Source organism: Lithobates pipiens, unplaced genomic scaffold, assembly GCF_037356315.1.
Source record: "Lithobates pipiens isolate NorthernLeopardFrog02 unplaced genomic scaffold, aLitPip1_a1.2 Scaffold_13, whole genome shotgun sequence".
NCBI classification, from domain to species: domain Eukaryota; kingdom Metazoa; phylum Chordata; class Amphibia; order Anura; family Ranidae; genus Lithobates; species Lithobates pipiens.
In genome coordinates, this window is record NW_027507718.1 from 496,745,674 (window position 1) to 496,771,342 (window position 25,669).

The 25,669-nt window shown below is 45.0% G+C and overlaps 1 protein-coding gene across 2 annotated transcripts in view; it reads left to right on the forward strand.

The window, feature by feature from the left end:
• The window catches only part of CTNNA2 (catenin alpha 2), an 877,929-nt gene that overhangs the window by 563,888 nt on the left and 288,372 nt on the right, over positions 1–25,669 (forward strand). For both annotated transcript variants that reach the window (XM_077478018.1, XM_077478019.1), the window contains exon 6: positions 11,993–12,144. In XM_077478018.1, the coding sequence (XP_077334144.1) occupies positions 11,993–12,144 (152 nt within the window). The remainder of the gene's footprint in view (positions 1–11,992; positions 12,145–25,669) is intronic.

The following is a 25,669-nucleotide window of genomic DNA, read 5'->3' on the forward strand; positions in this document are numbered from 1 at the left end:
TTCCTGGAAGCCTCCCCACCTGGGTAGGAACCGACCAGGCAGAATGAGTGTTGTGAGTGTTTCCAGTCAGCCTTTCTGCCGGGTCTGTTTTGTATTGATAGACTTCTGTTATAATATATTCCTGTAACTGCGCTGGATTCTGTACATTTTCTGCCAGCCACATGACGTCTTGCACCTACCCACAGGGGGAAACACTTAAGCCTGTAGCCAATGAAACACAGAACAGACCAAAAAAAACACATGCAGCTGAACTGATTACAGTGAACCAGTAACTCAATTTACCTAAACTAGCACCTATTTGGAGGGTGGTCCATTAAGAAGGTAAGTGAAAGGAAGGGGGTAGGAGTGAAGGATAGATAGATAGATAGATAGATAGATAGATAGATAGATAGATAGATAGATAGATAGATAGATAGATAGATAGATGTGTGAGTCTGTAATCTGCATTTATTGCAGGTCAGGCTGGATGACTCATCCCCCCCCCCCCCCCACTCATTTCTGGATGTTTAAAGAAACATCTAGAAGTTAGTGGGCGGAGGCCAGGATGGTTGATCTGCATACTTAGGGTAATAGCGGTTTGACATGGAATCCTGCCTGAAAAGCAGTGGGAGCAAGGAGGACAGAGTGAGTGCATCAGCACACCCATGAATTTGCAAGGGGAGAGACTGCCACATGTAGCAAGCTTTCTAAAAAGACAGTGCTGTGCTTAAAGTGGTTCTATGGCTCCCGCTGCTATCTCCCTCCTCATTGGACTGATTTAACAGAGGAAGCCATTGTCTTTTGAAAGTTGTGACATGGGAGCAGGGGGCTGAGCCGAGTCCCGCTGTCTGTGTCAATGGACGCAGCAGTGGAACTCAGGAGCTAGCATGCACAGGTGCCCCAGGGAAAGCAGCTTCGACGGCACCTGCTGAAGGGAAGAAGCCTGGAGCACTGACTGGGACCCCAGAAGAAAAGGATCAGGGCTGCTCTGTGCAAAGGCATTGCACAGAGCAGGTAAGTATAGGCATGTTTGTTATTTTAATTGAAAAAAAAAAAAAAAAGTTTTAATACCACTTTTATTACCTTACTCTGGGAGATCTTCAGAGCAGCCAGGAGGGCTGGTAGTGCCTGCAAACAGTATAGTTGGGAGCAGTTCTACACAAGGAGAGGATACACTTCTGCATGCAGTTTGCTTTAAAATGGAGTTCCACCCAAAAACTGAACTTACGCTTTAAGTGCTGGTGACCCCCTGACATGCCACATATGGCATGTCATTTTTTTAGTGGGGGGGGTACCCTGTTTTTACAGGCACCCAGCTCCCACTTCCTCCACACGATGCCGGAAGGAAGATCATCTCTCCCCCCTCCCTCCCTGCAATCTTCTGGGACACATCATAGGTCCCAGAAGATTGGCCAGCCATTCACAGTGCGCAGTGCGGTTCGCGCATGCACAGTTCACTCATGCGCAGTGCGTGCCTGGCTATGAAGTGTCCAGCTATACAGTTATAATGCCAACAGTTAGAATGCCCTATACACCTGCATCGCTGGTCCGTGAGACAGGGGAAAGTCTGATTATTAAATGTCAGCAGCTACACTTTTTGTGCTATTTCCAAGAGGGGCTGAGAGCTACTAGTCTGTAATGGACTTTTGCACCTACAGGCATCATCCTGATATTGATCTTTTTAGCCGGCGATTCACTATCTAGCAGAAGTGATCTGAGTGGCTAATTAGCCACTTGATCTCTGCTACGGGTAGCTGAAGGGGGACCCACCCCCCCTGCCGCCGCCGCCGCCTCTACTGGCCTCTCCGGTCCCATCCTGGAGCAATGCAGCCAGCAGTGATGGCTGCCCTTTACAGTAAGAGAGAGGAACTGACTTTGTTCCCCTCTCTGGGGAGCCATGAGTTGTTCCTCACTTCCAGTTCCACCCCTTTGTTTACCTGGCCACCAATGGCCAGGTAAGTAGCCGATCAGACCAATCTGTGTCTGATCGGCTACATGGGAGGCCAGATGAAAAATATTTTTGTGTAAAATAAATAATAACAATGTTTTAAAGTGCCCCCTTCCCACCGTGCTTACGTGCAAATGCAAACACATACGTTCCTCCCGCACGCATATGTAATCGGCGATCATCAGATCGAGAACAATACAGTAATTCTAGCACCAGACTTCCTGTGCAACTCTAAACTGTTAACCTGTAAAGGCATTTAAAGCATTGCCTATGGAGAATTTTAACCACTGTAGTTTGCCGCCATCCCAATTTTAGAAGCAATTTTAAAGAGTGACATGTTAGGTATCTATTTACTCAGCGTAAAACACCATCTTTCACATTATACATAAAAATTGGGCTAAATTTTATTGTTTTGTTTTTTGTTTTTTTTATTCAAAAAGTGTATATTTTTTTCCCCACAAAAAAAGGTTTTTGAATAACTGCTGCGCAAATACGTGTGACATAAGAAATTGCAACACCCACCATTTTATTCTAAAGGGTCTCTGCTAAAAAATATATATATATATATATATATATATATATATATATAATGTTTGGAGATTCTAAGTAATTTTCTAGCAAAAAAAAAACCTCAGAAATGGCCTGGGTGGCAAGTGGTTAACACAAGGTCCAGAAATCTTTTGAAATCCCCTTTCTGCTAAACTGTACAGATTGCAGTGATATAACGCTTCCTTCATTCGCTCTTCTATTTTATTTTTAAATGTAACTAAACTTTGATGCAGGTTGGATGAAGAAAGAGATATGTTTCAGATTGCCTTCAGCAGATCTTCTGATGTTCAGAAATGTAGATCCATCTTCAGAGCGATCTTTCCTCCCTATGCCTCTCTCACAGATGTAGGCAAAGTGCTTCCAGCATTGCACCTTCATGGAAGCCTAGAGCAGTCCCAGAGGGAAGTCTAACACTTATACTATTCTGTAAGAGATCAGAAACTTTCCCCTTGCTTTTCAAGCTCCCAGTCACATAGCTGCTTATTTGTGAATGTGGCGTATCTAAAAAAAACAAACAAATGATAAATTCTGGCACCCATCACTGCCTTTGAAAGGGTGACAACTCTGCATTCACACCTTTCATCCACAATGTATCTGTCGATTGTTGAGCTTCAAACTATCAGCTCACAAATCCCTTTCCTTAAGGCACGGAACACCAGGGATTGAAGTGTGGGTGGGCAGACAGAGGGGTAGGCGGCGGGAGGAGGAGGAGCAGATCATGCCGTCTATAACACCTATTCACTCTGCAAGTGGTACTTGGGGAGCCACAGTCCATTCTAAATAATGTGTTCGGTTTCAGGTGGTCTAAAACCTGGACACACCATTCAAAACCTGGACTGTCCGGGTGAATCCTGGACGGGTGACAACCCTATGTGTTTTGTGCATTTCTTCCAGATCTGTGCAGTAATCCAGTGTGAGATTTTACCTCTGTGCAGGCGCTTCCTGTAATAATGACCGATTGTGGCTACTCTCTCTCCTTTTGCAGGGTGTCTGGTCTTGTATCCGCCCCCTTCTGTGGTTTTCTTCAGGCAGCCTGTTGTAGGTGGGGGCCGATGGACCCCTCCCACAGTTCTTCTTACTGCACAGACTATATACAGCACAGGTATTATGTCACTACTACTTTTGCAAGTTAATATGTAGGTTTGGAAAGTGCTCAGAGGGTGTTGTTGTATCCTTGGTGGCTACTCTTAGTAACACGTTGAAATTACTGCTGCCCCATAGGGGCTGCTGGTTTTAACTGGTAAATTAACCTCTAGGGGCATGAAAATTGCTAGGTCTACAAAAGATCTGGGGCTGGAGCCCATAGCAGCAAAGTAAAGAAATTCATACAATATATGTGTGTGTGTATATATATATATATATATATATATATATATATATATATATATATATATATATACAGTATATTAAATATCTTTACATATCTGAGTGCGGATTCCCTCTTACATCAGGGTCCCCAGAGGGCCTCCCTACATAAATCAGGGTCTTGAGAGCCCCCTCATTACATCAGGGTCCCCAGAGAGCCTCCCTACTTACATCAGGGTCCCCAGAGCCCCCCCTCATTACATCAGGTTCCCCAGAGAGCCTCCCCACATACATAAAGATCCCCAGTGCCCCCCTCATTACACGATGGACTGTGTGGACTCTCAAATGGCTGTGTGGGGTCTCTGGTGGGCTGTGTGAGGTCTCTGGTGGGCTGTGTGGGGTCTCTGGTGCACTTGTGGGGTCTCTGGAGAACTGCGTTGGGTCTCGGGCGGTAGCTATGTGGAGTCTCCAGTGGGCTGTGTGGACTCACAAGTGGCTGTGCGGGGTCTCTGGTGGACTGTGTGATGTCGCTGGTGGGCTGTGTGAGGTCTCTGGTGGCAGTGTGGGGTTTCTGGTGGACTATGTGAGCTCTCTGGTGGACTAGGTGGGGTCTCTGGTAGACTGTGTGGGGTCTCTGGTAAACCATGGGGAGGTCTCTGCTTGGGCATGTGGGGTCTCTGGTTGGCTGTGTAGCATCTCCGGTGGACTGCATGGGGTCACTGGGGGTGGCTATGTTGTTCAACCATAGATGAACACTGGGCTCTGAGATCTAAGGGGTTACCGTCTTTGCTATCAGGAGTTCATGCTTGGAATTGTAGTCCTTTACTAGTTGAGGGAATGTCATTTCTTCAGCTCTGAGGGGTTCATCCTTGGATCTAATTGTAGTCCTTCTCTTTTTGGGAGTCACATCTCCCAAAACTGGAGGACTAGAAGTCCCAGCATGAACCCCTGAGATCTAAGAATGTAACCCCTTAGATCTCATGGATTCATGCCTGGGACCTGCAGTCCTTCACTAGTTAAGGAGGGCAAGGGGGTGTCACATCCTCATCTCTGAGGGGCTCATGCTGGGACATGTAGTCCTTCACTTTTGGGGAGTCACATGAACCCCTCCACTTTGTATGGGTCTCTGGCTCTGCAGACTGCACATAATGACATTGACACACACTGTATAAAACTGGCCTGTTCTTGGCCTCACCTTACAGGCTTCACACAGTTCCCTTCTTCCCTCAGAGTATACCGCAGCGGAGGCTTGGAGAATATCACTGAGGAGGTGGGTGGACCATGGAGAGAACTTGCCATAAAATCCATCTCTGCTTTGAAAACTGGGGCTGCCTCAGGCTCCCTCTGCAGGGCGAGGAGTCGGGGCCGTGACATCACTGGTTGCTAGATGGTAGACAGCTCTAGCAACCAGTGACCAGTAAGAGCCTCAGTCAGTGGTGGAGATGGGGCAGAGAGGGAGCCAGCGTTATGGTGGCTCTAATTCTGAATGACTGATCGGCGGCCCAGTTCCACCACTAGTGTCCTCTCTGCGGAGGCCCCCCTTTAGAATGCCACTCAAGGCAAATGCCTTGTTTGTTGCGGCAGATACGCCCCTGCCAAAACCCTTACGTTGATCCGGCCCTGCTGCAGCCGAGAGACTCGGGGGTATGGGCCCCAGAAGCCCCCCTAGCGATTCCACTGTCTGGGGGAATTCAGGCTGCAGAAAGATCTGGGGGTCCTGGTTGTAAACAGACTGAACAATAGCATGTGATGTCAAGTTGCAGCAAGCATAGCAAGCAGACCATTAGCATGCATTAAAAAGAGAATTTACTCCAGAGATAAAACGATAATCAGTGGAGGCTGGTGGTATGTTTTTTTATTGGGGGGGGGGGGGCTTCATCATGTGTGTCCTCCTTCCTCGGCTTCCCCTGCATCTCCTCCCTCCTCGGCGGACTATAGGATCGCTTCTCCTCTCGGCTAATTGGGTCCCAGGACCTACTTGATACCTGAGCCGGGAGGAGAATCAGAAAAACAATAGTGAATGTTAACTTGCTATTGTCACACAACTGGGTGGGCTCTGTGCCCCGAGTCTACCTTTCGTCTCTAATCACGTGCTTCTAAAAAAAAAAAAAAAAAAAATGGAATCCATGCGTCCAAGGCCCTGCATTTCGATTACAGGCCGGGCGCATGGATCAGGGGCCCCTTCTCCTTGAATGGATGGGCCGCAGCTGACGGTAGTCCTGCCACTTTATAAAACTCTGGTTCTGCCACATCTGGAGTATTCCGCCCAGTTCTGGTCACCAATCCTCAGGAAGGATGTGCTGGAACTGGAGTCCAGAGAAGGGCAACAAAATTAAGAAGGGGGACTGGAGGACCTCAATTACGAGGAATGACTACAAGCACTAATTGTATTCTCCCTAGACGCTTAAGAGGAGATGTGATAGCGATATACAAATATCTCAATGGTGATTCCAGCATAGGAGGAAAACAATTTAGTCTCATAGAGTGTAGAAAGACATGGGGCCACTCAATGAGATTAGAGGAGAAGTGGTTTAACCCTAAGCTGCGTAGGGGATTTTTCACTGCCAGGGCGATAAGAATGTGGAACTCTCTTCCACAATCGGTGGTGTCTGCAGGAAGTATGGATAAAGGACTCCTGGACTTGCATTTTAGTGAACACAATATCAAGGGATATGGGAATATTATCAACCTGAACATACATACAATAATTACACAGGTTGGTGTATGCCTGCCCTGGGAGGAACTACACTCAAGCTGCATCTTATTGTTCCATTCCTTGGCAGTGTTCTCGATGTGTGGTGTCCCTTCAGTTATTTCTGTGCCTCGTTTTTCTCATGGTTATCCATACAGATAGGTGTCTAAAGGAACCTGTATTAAGAGAAATGTGGAAGCTGCCTTTATCCCTCTCTTTCTGTCTGCTTCTAATATCAAGACAATATGAGCCATTGGGGCAATACCTCGCTAAGCATTGAAGCTGTTGGATTAATATGACATCCAGGCAGAGAACATTTTCAGACAGAGGCCAGCGATGGTAGCTCACTTATTTTCTCTCTGCTCAGGTTTCCTTTAAGAAATGCGCAATTGCGAGTTTATCTTCTCAAACATCTGTCTGCGTAAAATAAAGCTGGTGCTGCTGTTTGCCTGTAAGTGGCATATATGAAATGTTCTCATTAATTGATACTTGACTGCAAATAATATCTGTTCCATACAAAATAAAAATGTTCATTAGCATTTTAACTGCTTTATGCAAAACTATCCTTAGACCGGCCTTTCTCAACCAGGGTTCCATAGAACCTTAGGGTTCCTACAGAGGTTGCAAGGGGTTCCTTGAGCAATAAGCTCATTTTGTCTCTCATATAAGTTCCCACTGACACCTAGGGGCCCATTTACAAAGCATTCCTTGGACAAATATCATAAGCATTCATCCAGGCTGCACAAATTTTCGCTGTATTATTGCAAATACTAGGACACTTCCTTTGAATGTTAGCGCCATCTAGTGGCCAAAATGCAAACTATTTTTCTGAAAATGCTTAATTAGAAAAAATACTGAATTATGACCATTGGAGCTGATGATTATAGGAAGTCATAATATTAAAAAAAATATGGGTAAAATCTGCGCCGCCCGAGAGAAAACTTGTGATGTTCATCCAACAAATGTTTTATAAATAGAACCCTAAGGATCTTTTTAGCTATCTGTAAGAGGGGGATTTCTTCTACTATTCACAAAGGTAGGGAGCATTCTTCTCACTGACGATCACACTAATGTATTGTGAGCTGCTGATATACAGTAGGCAGGGGAGTTGCTAGGTGGCAGGGGCTTTAGCCCGAAGTCCAAGGCCGGAAACGGTAGTGACCTACATACACTGACCTACCTACACTGATGGTAGTGACCTACATACACTGACCTACATACACTGATCTACTTACACTGACATACCTACACTGACCTAACTACACTGACCTACCTACACTACACCGACCTGCCTGACCTACATACACTGACATTTACATACACTGTCTGACCTACTTCAGCTCAGCCGTGGTGAGCGATGTCACAGCAGGCAGTCAGTCAGTCAGTTGTCAGAGGAGGAGCCAAGAAAGAGAAGAGAGCCACCCGCCCGAGCGCCGAGTGGGGATGTGGCACGGCGGCCGCATTGTAATTCCCACCTTCTGGAGCCTGCAGCGCTTATGATGGACGTCCCGCGATCCCGGCATTGGACCAGTGGGACGTACATCATAGGTGTTGCAGGCTCCAGAAGCTGGGACCTGCTATGGCACTCGGCACTGCTCGGGGGTAACAATGAAGATCTGCATGCCTCAGACTCTGGGCTTTTCGGGGTCGCATTCGGGGCTCCAGCCCCCCCCCGTTCTCCCAATGCCCCCCTCTCCTCCCAACGCCCCTGACAGTAGGTATTAGTAGGAAGACTTCCCTGACACCTACCACCGATTATGGAAGGGGGTTCAACATCCCTGCAGCCCTGACAGTTAAAACCCCCTACGCAGCTTAAGGTTAAATGGCTTCTCCTCCAAATTAATTAAGTGACCAAGTGTATTCTCACACTCCCTGACACTAAAAGTTTTCTACCTACGCTGGGATCAGCACTGAGGTATTTGTATATCGCTATCATATCTCCTCTCAAGCGTCTCTTCTCCAGAGAGAATAAGTTTAGTGCTTCTAGTCATTCTTCATAACTAAAATCCTCCAGTCCCCTTATTCATTTTGTTGCCCTTCTCTTGACTCTCTCCAGTTCCAGCACATCCTTCCTGAGCATTGGTGACCAGTAAGGATGAGCCGGACAACCCCCAGTTCGGTTCGCACCAGGACTTGCGAACAGGCAAAAAATTCAGACGAACACAAGAACAAGTTAAAGTCTATGGGACTCGAGCATGAAAAATCAAAAGTGCCATTTTAAAGGCTTATATGCAAGTTATTACCATAAAAAGTGTTTGGAGACCTGGGTCCTGCCCCAGGGGACATGTATAAATGCAAAAAAAAGTTTTAAAACCATCCTGTTTTTTCAGGAGCAGTAATTTTAACAATGCTTAAAGTTAAACAATAAAAATTAAATATTCCTTTAAATATCGTGCCTGAGGGGTGTCTATAGTATGGCTGTAAAGTGGCGCTGTTTTCCCGTTTTTAGAACAGTACCACAGCAAAATGACATTTCTAAAGGAAAAAAAGTAATTTAAAACAGATTAAAACTGTAATGAATTGTCTGGTCTCAGCAATATAGATAAAACTCATTGAAAAAAAACAGGCATGGTTCCCCCCCAGTCCATTACCAGGCCCTTTGGGTCTGGTATGAATATTAAGGGTAACCGTGAACCAAAAACTTGATAAAAATAGCGTGGGGGTAACCCCAAAATCCATACCAGGCCCTTTAGGTCTGATATGGATATTAAGGGGAACCCTGCGCCAATTTTGACCCTTATCTGAGCACGCAACTTGGCAGGCCACAGGAAAAGAGGGCTGGATGAGAGAGCACCCCCCCCCCCCGAACCATACCAGGCCACATGCCCTCAACATGAGGGAATGCTTTGAAGTCACCCCCAAAGCACCTTGCCCCCATGGGGACAAGGGCCTCATCCCCACAACCCTTGCCCGATGGTGGTGGGGATCTGTGGACGGGGGGGCTTATTGGAATCTGAAAGCCCCCTTTAACAAGGGAACCCCCAGATCCTGGCCCCCCCTATGTGAATTTAAAACGGGTACATTGTACCCCTACCATTTCACAAAAAAAGTTTCAAAAATAGTAAAAAAGACAGGAGATCCATCTGTTATCCAGATCCTGAATTTGGGCTACTGTATGACTGAGCTTTCTATCATAGTTTATGCTTTAAGCTTATTGCTTTTGTGAGTATATTTGTTACATTTTAATAATAAATAGCATCCAAAAATAATGCACAAGGTTGGTGTACCCCATTATTTGTTGCATTTTTTTAATAAAGAATTTGGATACACTTTAATGTCATACTTTTTTTCTTTGTTCTACATTCAAACAAAAAACTTATATTCTTTTATGCTATATATTTTTTTGCTTTGACAAAATACCCAATACACAGGGTAAAATGCACGACCTCTTAATGTCTGCGTATATGATGTGACTTTATTTTAGTTGTTTTCCTTGTTGTATTGAGTATTTCCTGGAGCTGTGCCATTTAGTGTAAATACACTTTGAAGTCTTGGAGCAGGCGTCCCACTCTCCTTGATCAGTTCAACATTAATCTTCTATTTCTCACTCAGCCAAAGTTCTTATGTGTTATCTATCAGACAATCACATTTTCACTCCAGGCATTATCTGCCGTTGCTTTATTCTCCTTTTCTTCACTTCAAAGTATCAGTGACAAGAACACTGTTACCACCCAAGGATGTGTTTTGTGTTTTATTTCTTCAGGGTCTATGGATAGGCAGTGACATCCATTTTTTTTCAACAACTTCTCTATTTAAACATAGCCCTGGTCACATAGTTTCCTTTGCCGATAATTAACAAGCAATCCCAAACTCTTTTTTTCTACACCAAGCATACGTCCACTCTTATAGAACATCCAAGACCTGATATTGGCTAATTTACGTGTCTGATGTGCAGCTCCAACAAGGCTTGGGTCATGCAAAGCTACGCAAGGGGCAAAAGCATGTGACTCTCTGGAACTCTTAAGGTTTTCCAACTTTTTGGAAGGAAGGAAATGCTTTACCATATTAATTCACTAGCTAAGTCACTGGTAATGGCATGGTGGGTCCAAGGAGTTTCATGGACAAGGATGTCTTACTGCCTGTCTTTCTTGGTGAGACATCTGCCCATTTATGAAAATTTGTAGATATCTCATGGTTATTGGACATCAAGATGTGCAATAACTATCAAAAGACTTTCCTTGCTGCAAAACGGCGGAAATGGAAGATCTGATCCATCAAGCTCACGATAAACCCGCCAAATGTGCCACTACCTGGGCTTGCTGGCTTTATTTTATCTCTACTTCGGAATATAAACAGCTCCTACAGTAGGGGGCACATGGAGAATGGGGCAGACGGGGACAGCCTAATAAAACCCATCCTTATCCTTCCCTTCCCCCACTCACCTAGGATTCAATCCATCTTCCTTTCCTCTATTTCAGAAGTTCAATCATACTGGTCTTGATGACACATACTATTAGCCAAACTTATAACCCCCAATACAGCCTCTCGATCTACCGGCCATGACCTATGAGAATCATATTGTTCCATCAGCATGATACCATGTACTTATAACATGTTTCTTTTACAAATCCTATTATACAGACCTTCAATGTTACATAATGATCTACCCAATGGAGACTCTGGGTATCACCCCCACCTAGCTCCATCTTCTTCGGAACGCTAGAGAATGACTGCTCGCAGATGCATCTGTCGATGAGACGCTAGTTATAAAGTCCTAATAGAAATGTGAAATTTATGCGTGATCTTCTGTTGGCAATTGCGGCATTGTCCGCTTTATATGTTAGGTTCCTGTATTTTTACCTTTGTTTAAACAGTCCTAGTATGATGTTTATTCTGTATTGTGTAAAAATGTTACTAAACTCTTTTGGAAATCCAATGTTGATTGGGGGTGTACCCCTCTCCTGGTCGCAGTTAGACCCCCAATGGGGTGACTGGGTAGAGGGTTAGACCTCTCAGCTCACAATTACATAGCAATAGTTATAAGTACAATGTTTATTTTACGATGTCATCTTGCTGACTGTTCTGTACTTAGGCGTTTGACTTCTGTTCTACTTACATCTGTATGATTGTAAAACTCAATAAAAATTATTTGGAAAAAAAAAGACTTTCCTTGCTAAAGATATTTTTGCAAACATGCATGTTTGGATGGCCCAAGTGTGCGCGTCTTTATCTGTAAAGGAGCAAAGATAGGGGGACAGGACTGGCGGTGGTGTCACAGTATTGAGACAGGAAAGTCCAAGGGTTTAATATCACTTTAAATAGGCGGTGAGGATTTCTGAAGTCATCTAGGAGCTTTACGATCTTTATGAAATCATGAGATGCCACCTGCAGTGCAGATTCATACATTTATTAAGTCACAGGGTTTCTTTTGTGTCCTATTTCTTTTGTAACCTATGGTAGAGGGTTTACTATGACCCATGTTTTATATGCATTCACACTGCTTCTGTAATTAAAATTAAATTGTTTTATAAGAAAAATAAATAATTTTACACTCCTCTTCTCTTTCTTCCTTTATAAAGTAATGCCCCGTTTTGCTGAACAAGTAGAAGTTGCTATTGAAGCGCTTAGTTCCAATATCCCTCAACCTTTTGAAGAGAACGAGTTTATAGACGCTTCCCGCCTGGTGTATGATGGTGTTCGAGACATCAGGAAAGCCGTACTTATGATAAGGGTAAGATGTTCTGTGTGTATTTCTGTTGTGATTGTGTTTAGCCTCATTCTAAAGTATTTAATGTCAACGTTATACATACACTGTATTGGCCTTGCTTTGTGAACACCTGACCATTACATATGAGCTTGTTAGGCATCCCATTTCCAAAACCTTTAAAACAATTGTACACTTCCAGAATTGTGGTAACAGTTTAGAAAGGTCCTTTTCTGTTCCAGCTCCATAAAAACATGGGTTGATAAGTTTGGTGTGGAGGAACTCTAGTGACCTGGATCAATCCCTGACCTTAACCCCTAATAAGCACCCTTATGAATTGGAGCATGGCTTGCAAGCCAGGTTTTCTCATGCAACTTTGGTACCAGACCAAAATATGCTTTGTTGGCTGAATAGGCCCACATTCCCACAGACACCCTCCAAAACCTTCTGGAAATCCTTCTCAGAAGAAAGAAGACTGTTATATCCATAAAGGGATACCATGGGTTATCGAGCGCCGTCAGATTACATACAGCGAGAATCTCCTGTTTACTCAGCGGCCTCTGTAATGGGAAGCCCCATCTCCTGGGCCGGCACTGTACCAGTATCTGTCTATCATAGAACTTTGTATTAAAGTGGCCGCTGAGTAAACTGGAAATTTTCGCTGTATGTAATCTGATGGCGCTCATCCCGCCCCCCTCCCCTGTCCCCTCCAAGGCAGCAGTAATCCGAGGTGAGGCTGCAGGCTGCATTCATGGCAATGGTGAGACTGCATATGGGCATTGATCAAGCTGCAATGGTGGGCAATTGTGAGGCTGTAGATGGGCATTGATCAGGCTGCATTGATGGGCACTGATCAGGCTGAAGATGGTCAATGGTGAGGCTGCAGATGGTCAATAGTGAGGCTGCATTGATGGGCACTGACCCTTATTTTGCTTCAAAGTTCTCTATTTAAAATGTCGGTTTTTTTCCTGAAACTTCCCTCCTAAAATGAAGGTGCTTGTTACGCCGCGTACACACGATCAAACAAGCGGGTGGAAAAGTACGGCAAACTCAAGTCCGCCGGACAATCCCCCCGTGTGTAGCCTCCGGCATACTTTTTTGACCCGAAAGTACGGCGGACTTAGAATGTAGTTTTACACTCCAATCTGGCCGTGTGTATTCCAGTCCACCGTACTTTTGAAATGAACAGACTTTTCCCGCCTGGAGAAAAGTCCGCTCATTTCGAGCGGGTCTCCAGGTAGGCGGGGCCCGCGAAGGAGACGTCGCTGGCCCCGCCGCCTGGTATGGACTTAAAGGGGAATCCCAACGGCGAAAAAAATCGGCGTCCACAACAGACCCTTGTCCGAGCATGCTACCTGGCCGGCCAGGAAAGGAGGGGCGAGCGAGCGCCCCCCCCCCCCCCCCCCGAGCCGTACCAGGCCGCGTCCCCTCAACATGGGGGGGTCGCGTGGCCCCCCCACCCCAAAGCACCTTGTCCCCATGTTGATGAGGACAAGGGCCTCTTCCCGACAACCCTGGCCGTTGGTTGTCGGGGTCTGCGGGCGGGGGGCTTATCGGAATCCGGGAGCCCCCTTTAATAAGGGGGCCCCCGGATACCGGCCCCCCACCCTATGTGAATGAGTATGGGGTACAATGTACCCCTACCCATTCACCTGTAAAATAAAGTACAAAAAAAAAACACAACACACAAGATAAAATAATTTATTGCACAGCTCTGGGGGCCTTCCGTCTTCGGGGGTCTTCTCGCCGGACTCCTCCGCTATCTTCTTATAGCTCTTTTACTAGCGGAGGAGCCCGGCTTTCTTCTTTGTCGCCGCGGCCTCTTCTTCCGACTTCGGGGGTCTTGTACCCCTCTTCGGTTCTTCTGCCGGGCCACCGCGCCTTCTTATAGCTCTTTTACAGGCGGTGGCCCGGTCTTCTGTCGCCGCCGCCTTCCATTCTTCTTCTTCTTCTTCTCCTGGAGATGTTGACTCGACGTTCTCTCCGGCCACAATGCCAGGGACGCGCTGCGCGGTGACTTATATAGGGACAAGGGGCGGTGTCACATGGGTTATGTCACATGGGTTGGTCACATGGGTTGATGTCACATGGCGACAGTCCCAGCATCCTCCGGGACTGTGGCATCGTAAGGGGATGGGGTCACCATGTGACACCAACCCATGTGACATCAACCCATGTGACACCGCGCAGCGTGTCCCTGGCATTGCGGCCGGAGAGAACGTCGAGTCAACATCTCCAGGAGAAGAAGAAGCAGAAGAAGAACGGAAGGCGGCGACGGCGACAGAAGACCGGGCCACCGCCTGTAAAAGAGCTATAAGAAGGCGCGGTGGCCCGGCAGAAGAACCGGAGAGGGGGACAAGACCCCCAAAGTCGGAAGAAGAGGCCGCGGCGACGAAGAAGAATGCCGGGCTCCTCCGCTAGTAAAAGAGCTACAAGAAGATAGCGGAGGAGTCCGGCGAGAAGACCCCCAAAGACGGAAGACCCCCGGAGCTGTGCAATAAATTATTTTATCTTGTGTGTTGTGTTTTTTTTTGTACTTTATTTTACAGGTGAATGGGTAGGGGTACATTGTACCCCATACTCATTCACATAGGGTGGGGGGCCCGCCCGCAGACCCCGACAACCAACGGCCAGGGTTGTCGGGAAGAGGCCCTTGTCCTCATCAACATGGGGACAAGGTGCTTTGGGGTGGGGGGGCCGCGTGGCCCCCCTTCCCCAAGGCACCCCCCATGTTGAGGGCACGTGGCCTGGTACGGCTCAGGAGGGGGGGGGGCGCTCGCTCGCCCCTCCTTTCCTGGCCGGCCGGGTAGCGTGCTCGGACAAGGGTCTGTTGTGGACTTTGGGGGGACCCCCACGCCGATTTTTTTCGGCGTTGGGGTTCCCCTTTAAGTCCATACCAGGCGGCAGGGCCAGCGACGTATCCTTCGCGGGCCCCACCTACCTGGAGACGCACTCTAAATGAGCGGACTTTCCTCCGCGTGTGTGGGCGAGTCCGTTCATTTCAAAAGTAGGGCGGATAGTACGGCGGACTTAGTACGACGGACAGTCTGGCGGGAAGTTCGGCAGATTAAGTACGTCGGACAGACGGCTACGTGTGTACGCGGCTTTATATGCTGATAAATACGGTATATAGGCAGCAGAAATTGCAGCAAATGCACATCTTAGTGTAGCACTAACCCCCGAAGGAGCTGCTGGTTATTTTTGGGCTTCCCGTTACCTTTGATTCTCCTTGTGACACATCTAGGGGATGTCCTGTGGTAGATGGCCCAGTAACTTGAGACTGACAATAGATCCAGTTGAATGAATTTTATTTGCAAACATCAACCATTGAACAGTCTTTTAACTTGGGATCAGAGGGTTGGAAAGGAAAACTCAGGTACTCTCAATGTCAAAGTCTATAAACGTTAAGGAACTTGCTTACTTTGACTGCATCCAGAGAATAGCCATTTGCAGCTGGATGAGCACTAAGGTTGGATTGTCCCTGTCTCACAAGGCCTAGCAGCCAGCAAGGTGCTTACTCAGGAACAAAGTCTTTATCACCGATGTTGTAGCAGAACACGTAGGAAAACTAAGCTGTGGAACACTTTTGGATACCTGGATCTTTCAGCCTGCTTGGCGATATCCCCAAGTTACTTCAGCCCTTCCAGGCTCTTGTTAAGAAACCATCCTCACACGTTGTTATCTTCTAAAGAGTCTTCCCCTGGAATGCTCGAAGTACACTGGGTCTCTCCCGAACCGGAGACAGCACCCATCCACCTCAGAATCCTTCATCAGTTCCCTTGCCTTGGGCTAGCCAGCCCCGAGGCATCAAAGTCGGGTGGAACCGCACCCCAGGCCATAGCCTTCCTGCGGGCTGGTCAGGAGGATCAGGACCATATACTCAGCACAGCATACCCAGAACCACGTGACGTCCGTGTCTTAAATACCCTCTCCCAGAGGGCACAGCTGGAGGGCCACTCCCACTGACATGACTCAGAGAGGGAATAATTCCAGCGCCCAACCAGACCACAGTTCCTGACCACCCGAGACAGTGCCCCCCTGTGGCCAGGCTGAACATCTCACGGTCCAGTCAGACTGACACAGAGCCAAATTTAGTCAAATAGACCCAAACCAAACTATAGTTTGGGTAAAGCTTTAACTTTGAAAAACATCTTCAGGAGCCCGCCGCTACATTAGCTTTTACTTTCAAGTGCGAGCTTGGTTTTTCCCCTACTGCCTCTTGAGTCCACCAGTGTTCTTTTATGTGATAAGTGACATTGTTGGCCAATAGAAAGTTTTGAGAAGTGGAAGGATCAAGCTTGTTTTTTTACAGGAACATTCGAGATTTCTACTGTATGTAACTCAGTTGCTCATGTACCTCAAACTACTTATTTTAGTTTGCAGTATTTACTGAAGGTAACCGCTGCTTATGCAAATTGCCATCCTATGTTTAGTTTGTTATGCCCGTTTTTGACAGCTACTTTAATTTCTGACAAAAATAAGCATAATTAGACACAATTAGTATATCGTGGCAATGTGTACACAAGGTTGTATGAAATAACTTTATTTCTGTTGAGCATGAAGAATGCGTGGTAGATAACTAAAATAACAAAAATTGAATATATCGCAGCTTACCAGTTCTTAAAGCTAAATTTTAGGCACTTTTTATATATATAGTCACAATGACCCAGCTTGGACCTCTTTTAGACCTCAGTTCATTCAGCCAGTAGGATCACCTGTTGAATATGCACCCTCCAAAGACAGCTCTGGGTTTTCCACCTTAATGCATTCTAAGGTGAAAAACCTTCTGTGCTGTAGCAGGCCCTCAGACCCCCCCCCCCCCTTTTTTTCTTACCTGAATCCGATCGTTACAGTAATGAGAGCAAGCCCAGCAGTTTTAGCCCCTGTCTCGAGTCTTCAGATTGATGGCAGCAGGAACTATTAGCTCCTGCTGCTGTCAATGACATCCAGTGACATGGGAGCCAGGGAGTGGGGTCAAATCCCGCAGGACTCGGGAGTGAGCCCGCACGAGTGCCCCCATGGAAAGCAGCTCCCCGGGGGACCCCAGAAAAGGAGACTCTGTGCAAAACTCTTATGAAAAAAAACCTTTACAATCACTTTAACTCTCCAGTAAACCACAGCAATGTAATACAGCATAGTTTTGTTTTGAATAATTGCAATACATGGATACAGTGCCTTGAAAAAGTATTCACACGCCTTGAAATGTTCCACATTTTGTCACGTTACAACCAAAGACCTAATTGTATTTTATTGGGATTTTATGTGATAAACCAACACAAAGTGGCACATAATTGTGAAGTGGAAGAAAAGTGATAAATGTTTTTCAAAATGTCTTACAAATAAATATGTGAAAAATGTGGGGTACATTTGTATTCAGCCCCCCCCCCAGTCAATACTTTGTAGAACCTTTCACTGCAATTACAGCTGTAAGTCTTTTTGGGGATGTTTCTACCAGCTTTGCATATCTAGAGAGGGACATTTTTTTCCCATTCTTCTTTGCAAAATAGCCCAAGCTCTGTCAGATTGGATGGAGAGCGTCTGTGAACAGCAATTTTCAAGTCTTGCTACAGGATTCTCAATTGGATTTAGGTCTGGATATTGACCTGCTTTGATCTAAACCATGGATCTCCAAACTACGACCCTACAGCTGTTGTGGAACTACATGCCCCATGAGGCATTGTAAAATTCTGGCATTCAGACATCACTAGGCATGGTGTGAATTGTAGTTCCTGAACAACTGGAGGGCCATAGTTTGGAGACCTCCGATCCAAACCATTCCATTGTAGTTGTATGTTTAGAGCTGTTGTCCTGCTGGAAGGTGAACCTCTGACCCAGTGTCAAGTTTTTGGCAGACTCTAAGGCCTCGTACACACGGGCGGACTGTTCGCCCAACTTTGTTCGTCAAACAATCCGACAAACAGTCCGCTCAAAATTTGCATGAACGGACTTGACCACACACGATGAAAGAACAGTCCGCTGAAAGCGTGCGCGATGACGTGAACGGCACGTACGACGGGACGAAAAATTCGACGTCCAATACACTGCAATGCAACCTTCGCCGTGTAAATCCTTTCTGAGCATGCGCGAAACTTAGTTTGTCGAACAAGCCTACACACGAGCGGACTGTCTGCTGAAACCAAGTTTCAGCGGACTGTCTTACGGGAATTCCGAAAAACTTTGTTCGTCAGACTGTCCGCTGAAACTGTCCGCTGAAGCCCACACACGAGCGGACTGTCCGCTGAAACACTGTTCAGCGGACAAAGTTGGGCGAACAGTCCGCCCGTGTGTACGCGGCCTAACAGGTTTTCTGTTAAATTTGTCCTGTATTTGGCTTCATCCATCTTCTTATCAACTCTGACCAGCTTCCTTGTCCCTGCAGAAGAAAAGCATCCCCACAACATGATGCTGCCACCACCATGTTTCACGGTGGGGATGGTGTTCAGGGTGATGTGCAGTGTTAGGCCGCGTACACACGCGGGGACTGTTCGCTCAACTTTGTCCGCTGAACAGTGTTTCGGCGGACAGTCCGCTCGTGTGTGGGCTTTCAGCGGACAGTTTCAGCGGACAGTCTGACGAACAAAGTTTTTCGGAAATTCCGAAAAAAACTGTCCGCTGAAACTTTGTTTCAGCGAACAGTCCCCTCGTGTGTAGGCTTGTTCGTCAAACTAAGTTCCGCGCATGCTCAGAAAGGATTTGCACGCCGAAGTTTGCAGTGCAGTGTATAGGACGTCGTTTTCTAGTCCCGTCGTACGTGCCGTTCACGTTATCGCGCACGGTTTCAGCGGACTGTTCGTTCGTCGTGTGTGGGCAAGTCCGTCCATGCTAATTTTGAGCGGACTGTCCGCTGAAACTGTTTGACGGACAAAGTTGGGCGAACAGTCCCCGCGTGTGTACGTGGCCTTAGTTTTCCACCACACACAGCGTTTTGCTTATAGGCCAAAAAGTTTAATTTTGGTCTCATCTGACCAGAGCACCTTCTTCCACATTTTTTCTGTGTCTCCCACATGGCTTCTCACAAGGTGAAAAATGGACCTCTTATGGCTCAACAATGACTTTTGTCTTGTCACTCATCCATAAATACCAGATTTGTTGAGTATATGACTAATAATTGCCCTGTGGCCAGATTCTCCCACCTGAGCTGTGGATCTCTGCAACTCATCCAAAATTACTATGAGCCTCTTGGCTGCTTAATGCTCTTCTTGCCCCGGCCTGTCAGTTTAGGTGGACGGGAATGTCTTGGTAGGTTTACCGTTGTGCCATACTCTTTCCATGTTCAGATGATGGATTGAACAGAGCTCCGTGAGATGTTCAAAGCTTGGCATTTTTTTTATAACCTAACCTTAAACCTTAAACTTCTCCACAACTTTATCCCTGAACTGTCTTGTGTGTTCTTTGGCCTCCTTTATACTGTTTGTTTAATCAGGTTCTCTAACAAACCTCTGAGTGCTTCACAGAACAGCTGTAAAGATACTGATATTAAATTAAACAGGTGGACTCTATTTACTAATTAGGTGACTTCTGAAGGCAATTGGTTCCACTAGATTTTAGTTAGGGGTATCAGAGCAAACGGGGCTAAATACAAATTGATACAGGCAGATAGCAAAGAAAATATGGGGTTTTGAAGGTCCCACACACAAGTTATTACAAAAACATGAAAGTTTATTAATACATGTTTAAAATTCAGTAGTTTGATAAAAAGATCTTTACAGATGACCAGGAAGTTATTCCATTTCACTTGTGAAAACAGAAAATAGATCCCGCGCCTCCTAATTTCTATACTAGGTTCCTAAGCTGCTACCCCTTAACTAGGTGAAAAATCACCAGTGCAGAATTTGGAGAGGTTGATAGGGGGGCGCTGATTGGTCTAACAAACCGATTTATTTTTTGGCAACCAGCCTGCCTGGTTTTACAACTAAGTTAGATATCTGGTAAACTATAATTGGCTTATAAAGTGCATATAGATGTGAATCTTAACAGTACCCACATATATTACTAAAGCAAAAAAATATTATGACAACCAGCTTGCCTGGTTTTACAACTAAGTTGGATATCTGGTAAACTATAATTGACTTATAAAATGCATATAGATGTGAATCTTAACAGTACTCACATAGATTGTTAAAACTAATCATATATATATATATATATATATATATATATATATATATATATATATATATATATATATATATATATAGATAGATAGATATATATATATATATATATATATATATATATATATATATATATATATATATATATAGATAGATAGATAGATAGATAGATAGATATATATAGATATATATATATATATATAGATATATATATATATAGATATATATGTGCAAACTAATTGACTTATAAAAATATAAATATTAACAGTATCCACATGCATTCCAATAACCAATCAAAAGGTATGTGCAAAATATTGTGATAACCAATCAAAGGTATGTGCTATCACACCATATAAAATATAGACAACATTTCATAAAAAAACAGAAACTGCATTCATTTAAACCCTACCACTGAATAAGTAAATGCACCAGCCCTCCTATAGAACCACAAAAAAATATATAGTTATACCTGTGTACTGGCAAATCACATTTAATAAATACCAATAAAGTGCCAGGCAGGCTGGTTGTCATAATATTTTTTTGTTTTAGCAATATATGTGGGTACTGTTAAGATTCACATCTATATGCACTTTATAAGCCAATTATAGTTTACCAGATATCTAACTTAGTTGTAAAACCAGGCAGGCTGGTTGCCAAAAAAAAGTAACATTTTTTTCCGGTTTGTTAGAACAACCCGCGCCTCCTACCAACCTCTCCAAATTTCATGTCACTCGACATGTTTCACTATAAGATAGCTTCTTCAGGAGATAATTATAGATGCTGCATGTATACACACTATAAATGAAACAGAGTATATCAAACGTATAAAATCAAAAAACAATTTTGTATACATCTTACAAAAATACATTAAATCATTGTATTTTTGGTGATGCTTACATTGATAGGTCATTTGGATTTTCTTTTTTTATAAAGATGGAATGCCCCCAAAAAAAGGTTTATAGGAGCATAAGACAATCATACAGCAACAGGTGATGATCCACGGGGAGATATTAGCATACCATAGGGGAAGGAACAGACCAAAGGTGCAAATGCCCTTCGAGAGAAGGGAGTTTGAGACAGAGAGAAGCAGTCCTGAAGGAACTGCAATGGATCCTCAAATCCCCACACTTATGATTATTTGTTAAAAAATGATCACAATGGAGTCATCCTCAAACTAGGGCAGTGCAGGGCATCAGAATCCTCACACCAACCCTATGGAATCTGTGTGTATCCTGCTGACTTGCTGTAGACTCTAGAGTGTCCCTCTCCCCCATTGTGATCATTTTTAACAAATAACCATAAGGGTGGGAATTTGAGGATCTATTGAAGTTCCTGCAGAACTACTTCCCTCTGTTTTAACCACTTGCTTACTGGGCACTTAAACCCCCCTCCTGCCCAGAGCAATTTTCAGCTTTCGGTGCTGACGCACTTTGAATGACAGTTGTGCGGTCATACAACACTGTACCCAAATGAAATGTTTATCATTTTTTTCCCACAAACAGAGCTTTCTTTTGGTTGTATTTAATCACAGCTGGGTTTTTATTTTTTGCTAAACAAACAAAACAAGATGGACAATTTTCAAAAAAAAACAAAATCATGTATAATAGTTTGTTATACAATTTTGCAAACAGGTAAATTTTTTCTGCTTCATTGATATGCGCTGATGAGGCAGCACTGGTGGGCACTGATAGACTGCACTGATGGGCACTAATAAGCACAGTTAAGGCAGCACTGATAGGCACAGATAAGGTGGCACTGATGGGGACAGATAAGTTGGTACTGATGTGCACAGATAAGGCGGCACTGATGGGCACTAATAAGAAGGCACTGATGGGTGGCACAGATGGGTGGCATGGATAGGCACTGATAGGTACCACTGATAGATGGCATGATAGATGGCACTGATGGGCACCGATATGTGGCATTGATGGGCACTGATGGACACTGGTAGGTGACACTGATGGGCACTGATAGATGGCACTAATGTGCAGCAGGACTGTCCAGGCACTGATCGTGGGCACTGACAGGTGGCACTGTGGGTTCTGACAGGTGGCACTGTGGGCTCTGACAGGTGGCGCTGGTGGGCACTGACAAGTGGCGCTGGTGGGCACTGGTAGGCGGCACAGGTGGGCACTGAGGATCTGGGCACATCGCAGTGATCGGGAATGATGTCCCGCTCACTGCCGCCGGTGATCGGCTTTTTTTTAATCCTCGCGCTGAAAAATAAGCTGATTACCGGCTGTGTTGACATCACGTGATCAGCTGTCATTGGCTGACAGCTGATCACGTGGTAAGGGGTCGGGATTGACTTGCTGATCACAGCGCGCGCTGCGCGTGCCCTTCAGGTGATGCGCAGGCGGCTCATGCATGGGACAACGTCAATAGAAGTAGTCCTGGCAATGCAGGACCGCGCTGTAGCCGTCATTCGGCTATAGCGCGGATCCCCAGTGGTTAAACTCCTTTCTCTAAAAGGGCATTTGGTCTGTTCCTTCCTCTATGGCAGTGATGGCAAACCTTGGCACCCCAGATGTTTTGGAACTACATTTCCCATGATGCTCAAGCACTCTGAAGTGTAGTTGAGCATCATGGGAAATGTAGTTCCAAAACCTCTGGGGTGCCAAGGTTCGTCATCACTGCCCTATGGTATGCTTATATCTCCCCGTGGATCATCACCTGTTGCTGTATGATTGTCTTATGCTCCTATAAACCTTTTTAATAATTTGATATACTTATTTAAAGAGGAAGTAAACCCTGATGAGTTTACTTCCTCTTTCATTCCCTGCAAAGGTAAAGCATAATGGACTACTATGCATCGCATAGTAGTTCATTATGTGTCACTTACCTGACACAGGAGCCAGTGATGTCACCGCTGTCCCCTGTAGTCCGGCACATCCATCTTCTCGGTGGGTCTTGCTGCCCCGCCGCTGTCATTCGGCGAAGCCGCGATGACGTCACTCCCGCACATGCACACGGGAGCCGCCACGCGCTGCATATTCGCCGTTGACGGTGCCGCGCTCAGTGTGCCTGCACGCCACTGTCTACGGCGCATGCGCCGTAGACAGCGGTGCCTGTCTTTCGGCAAATATCTCCTAAACCGTGTAGGTTTAGGAGATATTTCTTGGACCTACAGGTAAGCCTTAATCTAGGCTTACCTGTAGGTCAAAGTGTGTTGTAAGGGTTTACAACCACTTTAATTTGTAGTGTGTATACATGCAGCATCCATAATTTGGCATGGTACCTACGATCTTCAGGTACTCAACAATCTCTTCAATACCGAGTATTTTATTGTACCTACTGAACAGATATAAGAAAATGCTTTCTACATTATATTTAACACACCAAAAGGGATCAAGTAAGAGAAAATCATCACTGCACAATAATGCCCAGAAGGTCAATCACAACGCCAACTGAACAGAATTACAAATCCATTGGCAGGTAAAACTGATATACAGTGGAACCTCGGATTGCCGAGTAACACGGTTAACAAGCTTTTTGCAATACGTGCATTTCTTTTTTTAAATCCTGACTCAGTTTTCTAGTGTTGTCTCACAAAACGAGCAGGATTCAAGCCTCTGCGGTGTGCAGTACCGCATTTGGCCAGAGGTGACACCTGGAGCTGTTCGGAAATACTCGGGAATACCCCCTTCCTGGGTGTTTCTGAGTCTTTCCAAGGTTTTCCGAGTGCGTCCGAGCGGTCTCCGAGTCTCTCCAGGACCCCCCCAATACAACTCTGGCCACATGCGGTATTGCATGCAATTGAAGTCAATGTGGAACAAATTATCTTCGTATCCATTGACTTCTATAGGGAAACACACATTGATATGCGAGTGCTTTGGATTACAAGCATTCTCCTGAAACGGTTTATGCTCGTAATCCAAGGTCCCACTGTATCCTTCATCTGTGTGTTTAGTTGCTTTCCTGCAGCTGTAAACACAATGCAAACTCTAACTGAGATAGCCCGTAATTGATTTTTTTTTCCTCTGCAGTCGCTCTGCAAGGATGCTGATTGCATTGTCTGATATACCTTTATTAACCAGGGAGAGACTCTGCAAATATTCTTATGAAATACCATTGTAAAACATTTTTAGCACATCAAGCCATAAAAATGTGAAGATACAAGTGAAAATGAATCCCAGTGGTGCAAAAATAACTCAAATGTTGTACTCGCTGAAAAATACACAATCATTTTCTTTTAAGTTTACTGTTGGTTTGGATGTCTGCTGTTCAATAAAGACCTTTTTCTATGCTAAAGTGCTCAATTGAACTATATTCTCCTTCACTGTGTTTACCTCATCAATTCTTCACAACAGAAAGTGGTCAATACTCTTCCCTGCCACTGTATCTGTCTCTTGCCTGTTGATATCTATCTGTATCTTATCTCTGTTTATTGATCTTACCACTCTGTTTGTCATTCTCTGAGCAGTTAAAGCATTAAAAGATCTTGGCAGTGTTAAAGCATAGTCTTTCTACAATACACAAGAATGTTTTTTTTTGTTTTTTTTCCTTCTAGAAATTTTTTTTTTGTGCTTTAGGCATTGCATGCTTTTAATTTTTATGCTTATTAAATTCTGAAGAAAGCTTCCCTCTTATCTAAATTGACTTTTCTGCCATTAAAACATATCCGTCAGTTACTGTGAAGCGGGTTTGACATACAGTTGTATTGGGTAAATTTAGCAAAAATGAGGGCTGGGTTAAGGAGCAGGTGCCTCGGGATATCATTATCGTGGCACCCCACTTTTTCTCTATGACAAAAAAGTACGGGGCTGTTACTGTGTCAGAAAATCCGGCAAGACGGTCCCATCCCTGTATTAAGTACACAAAAAACTCCCCCTTAATGGGACTTAAATGGACCACCAATACCACCAAAATTGGAGATAAAACGTATATGTTTAATTCATATAACAAAACTTCAAAAAAGAGACCTCCAGCCACATAGTATCTCTTAGCCCTTGTACACACGGACGGACATTCCGATGGACAATGTCCGATAGGACCATGTTGTCAGATAATCTGACAGTGTGTGGGCTCCATCGGACCAAGTTTTCCAGCTGGGCTATAAAAATTTTCGACAACATTTGTCCGATCATGTGCAGAGAATTCCGATCGGACAAAGTGCCACACATGCTCAGATCAAATTCCTAGACCAAAGCTATTGGCTACTAGCCTGAACGTAGTCCCATCCTAACGAAATAACGGCATCACGTTAAGTACGATCAGATTTTCTGACAACTTTGTCCGACTGTGTGTATGTTTCGGACAAAATCGGTCAGAGAAAATCCGACGGATTTGGTTGTCTGAATGTCCGACCGTGTGTACAAGGGCTAATAAAACAGCATCAGACAAATGTACATAGAAAACACATGTATATAACAACTCTCATTGGTGTTCCAAAACCCAACGCGTTTCCAGTCTCTGCTATTGCAGAAGCTTCATCAGGG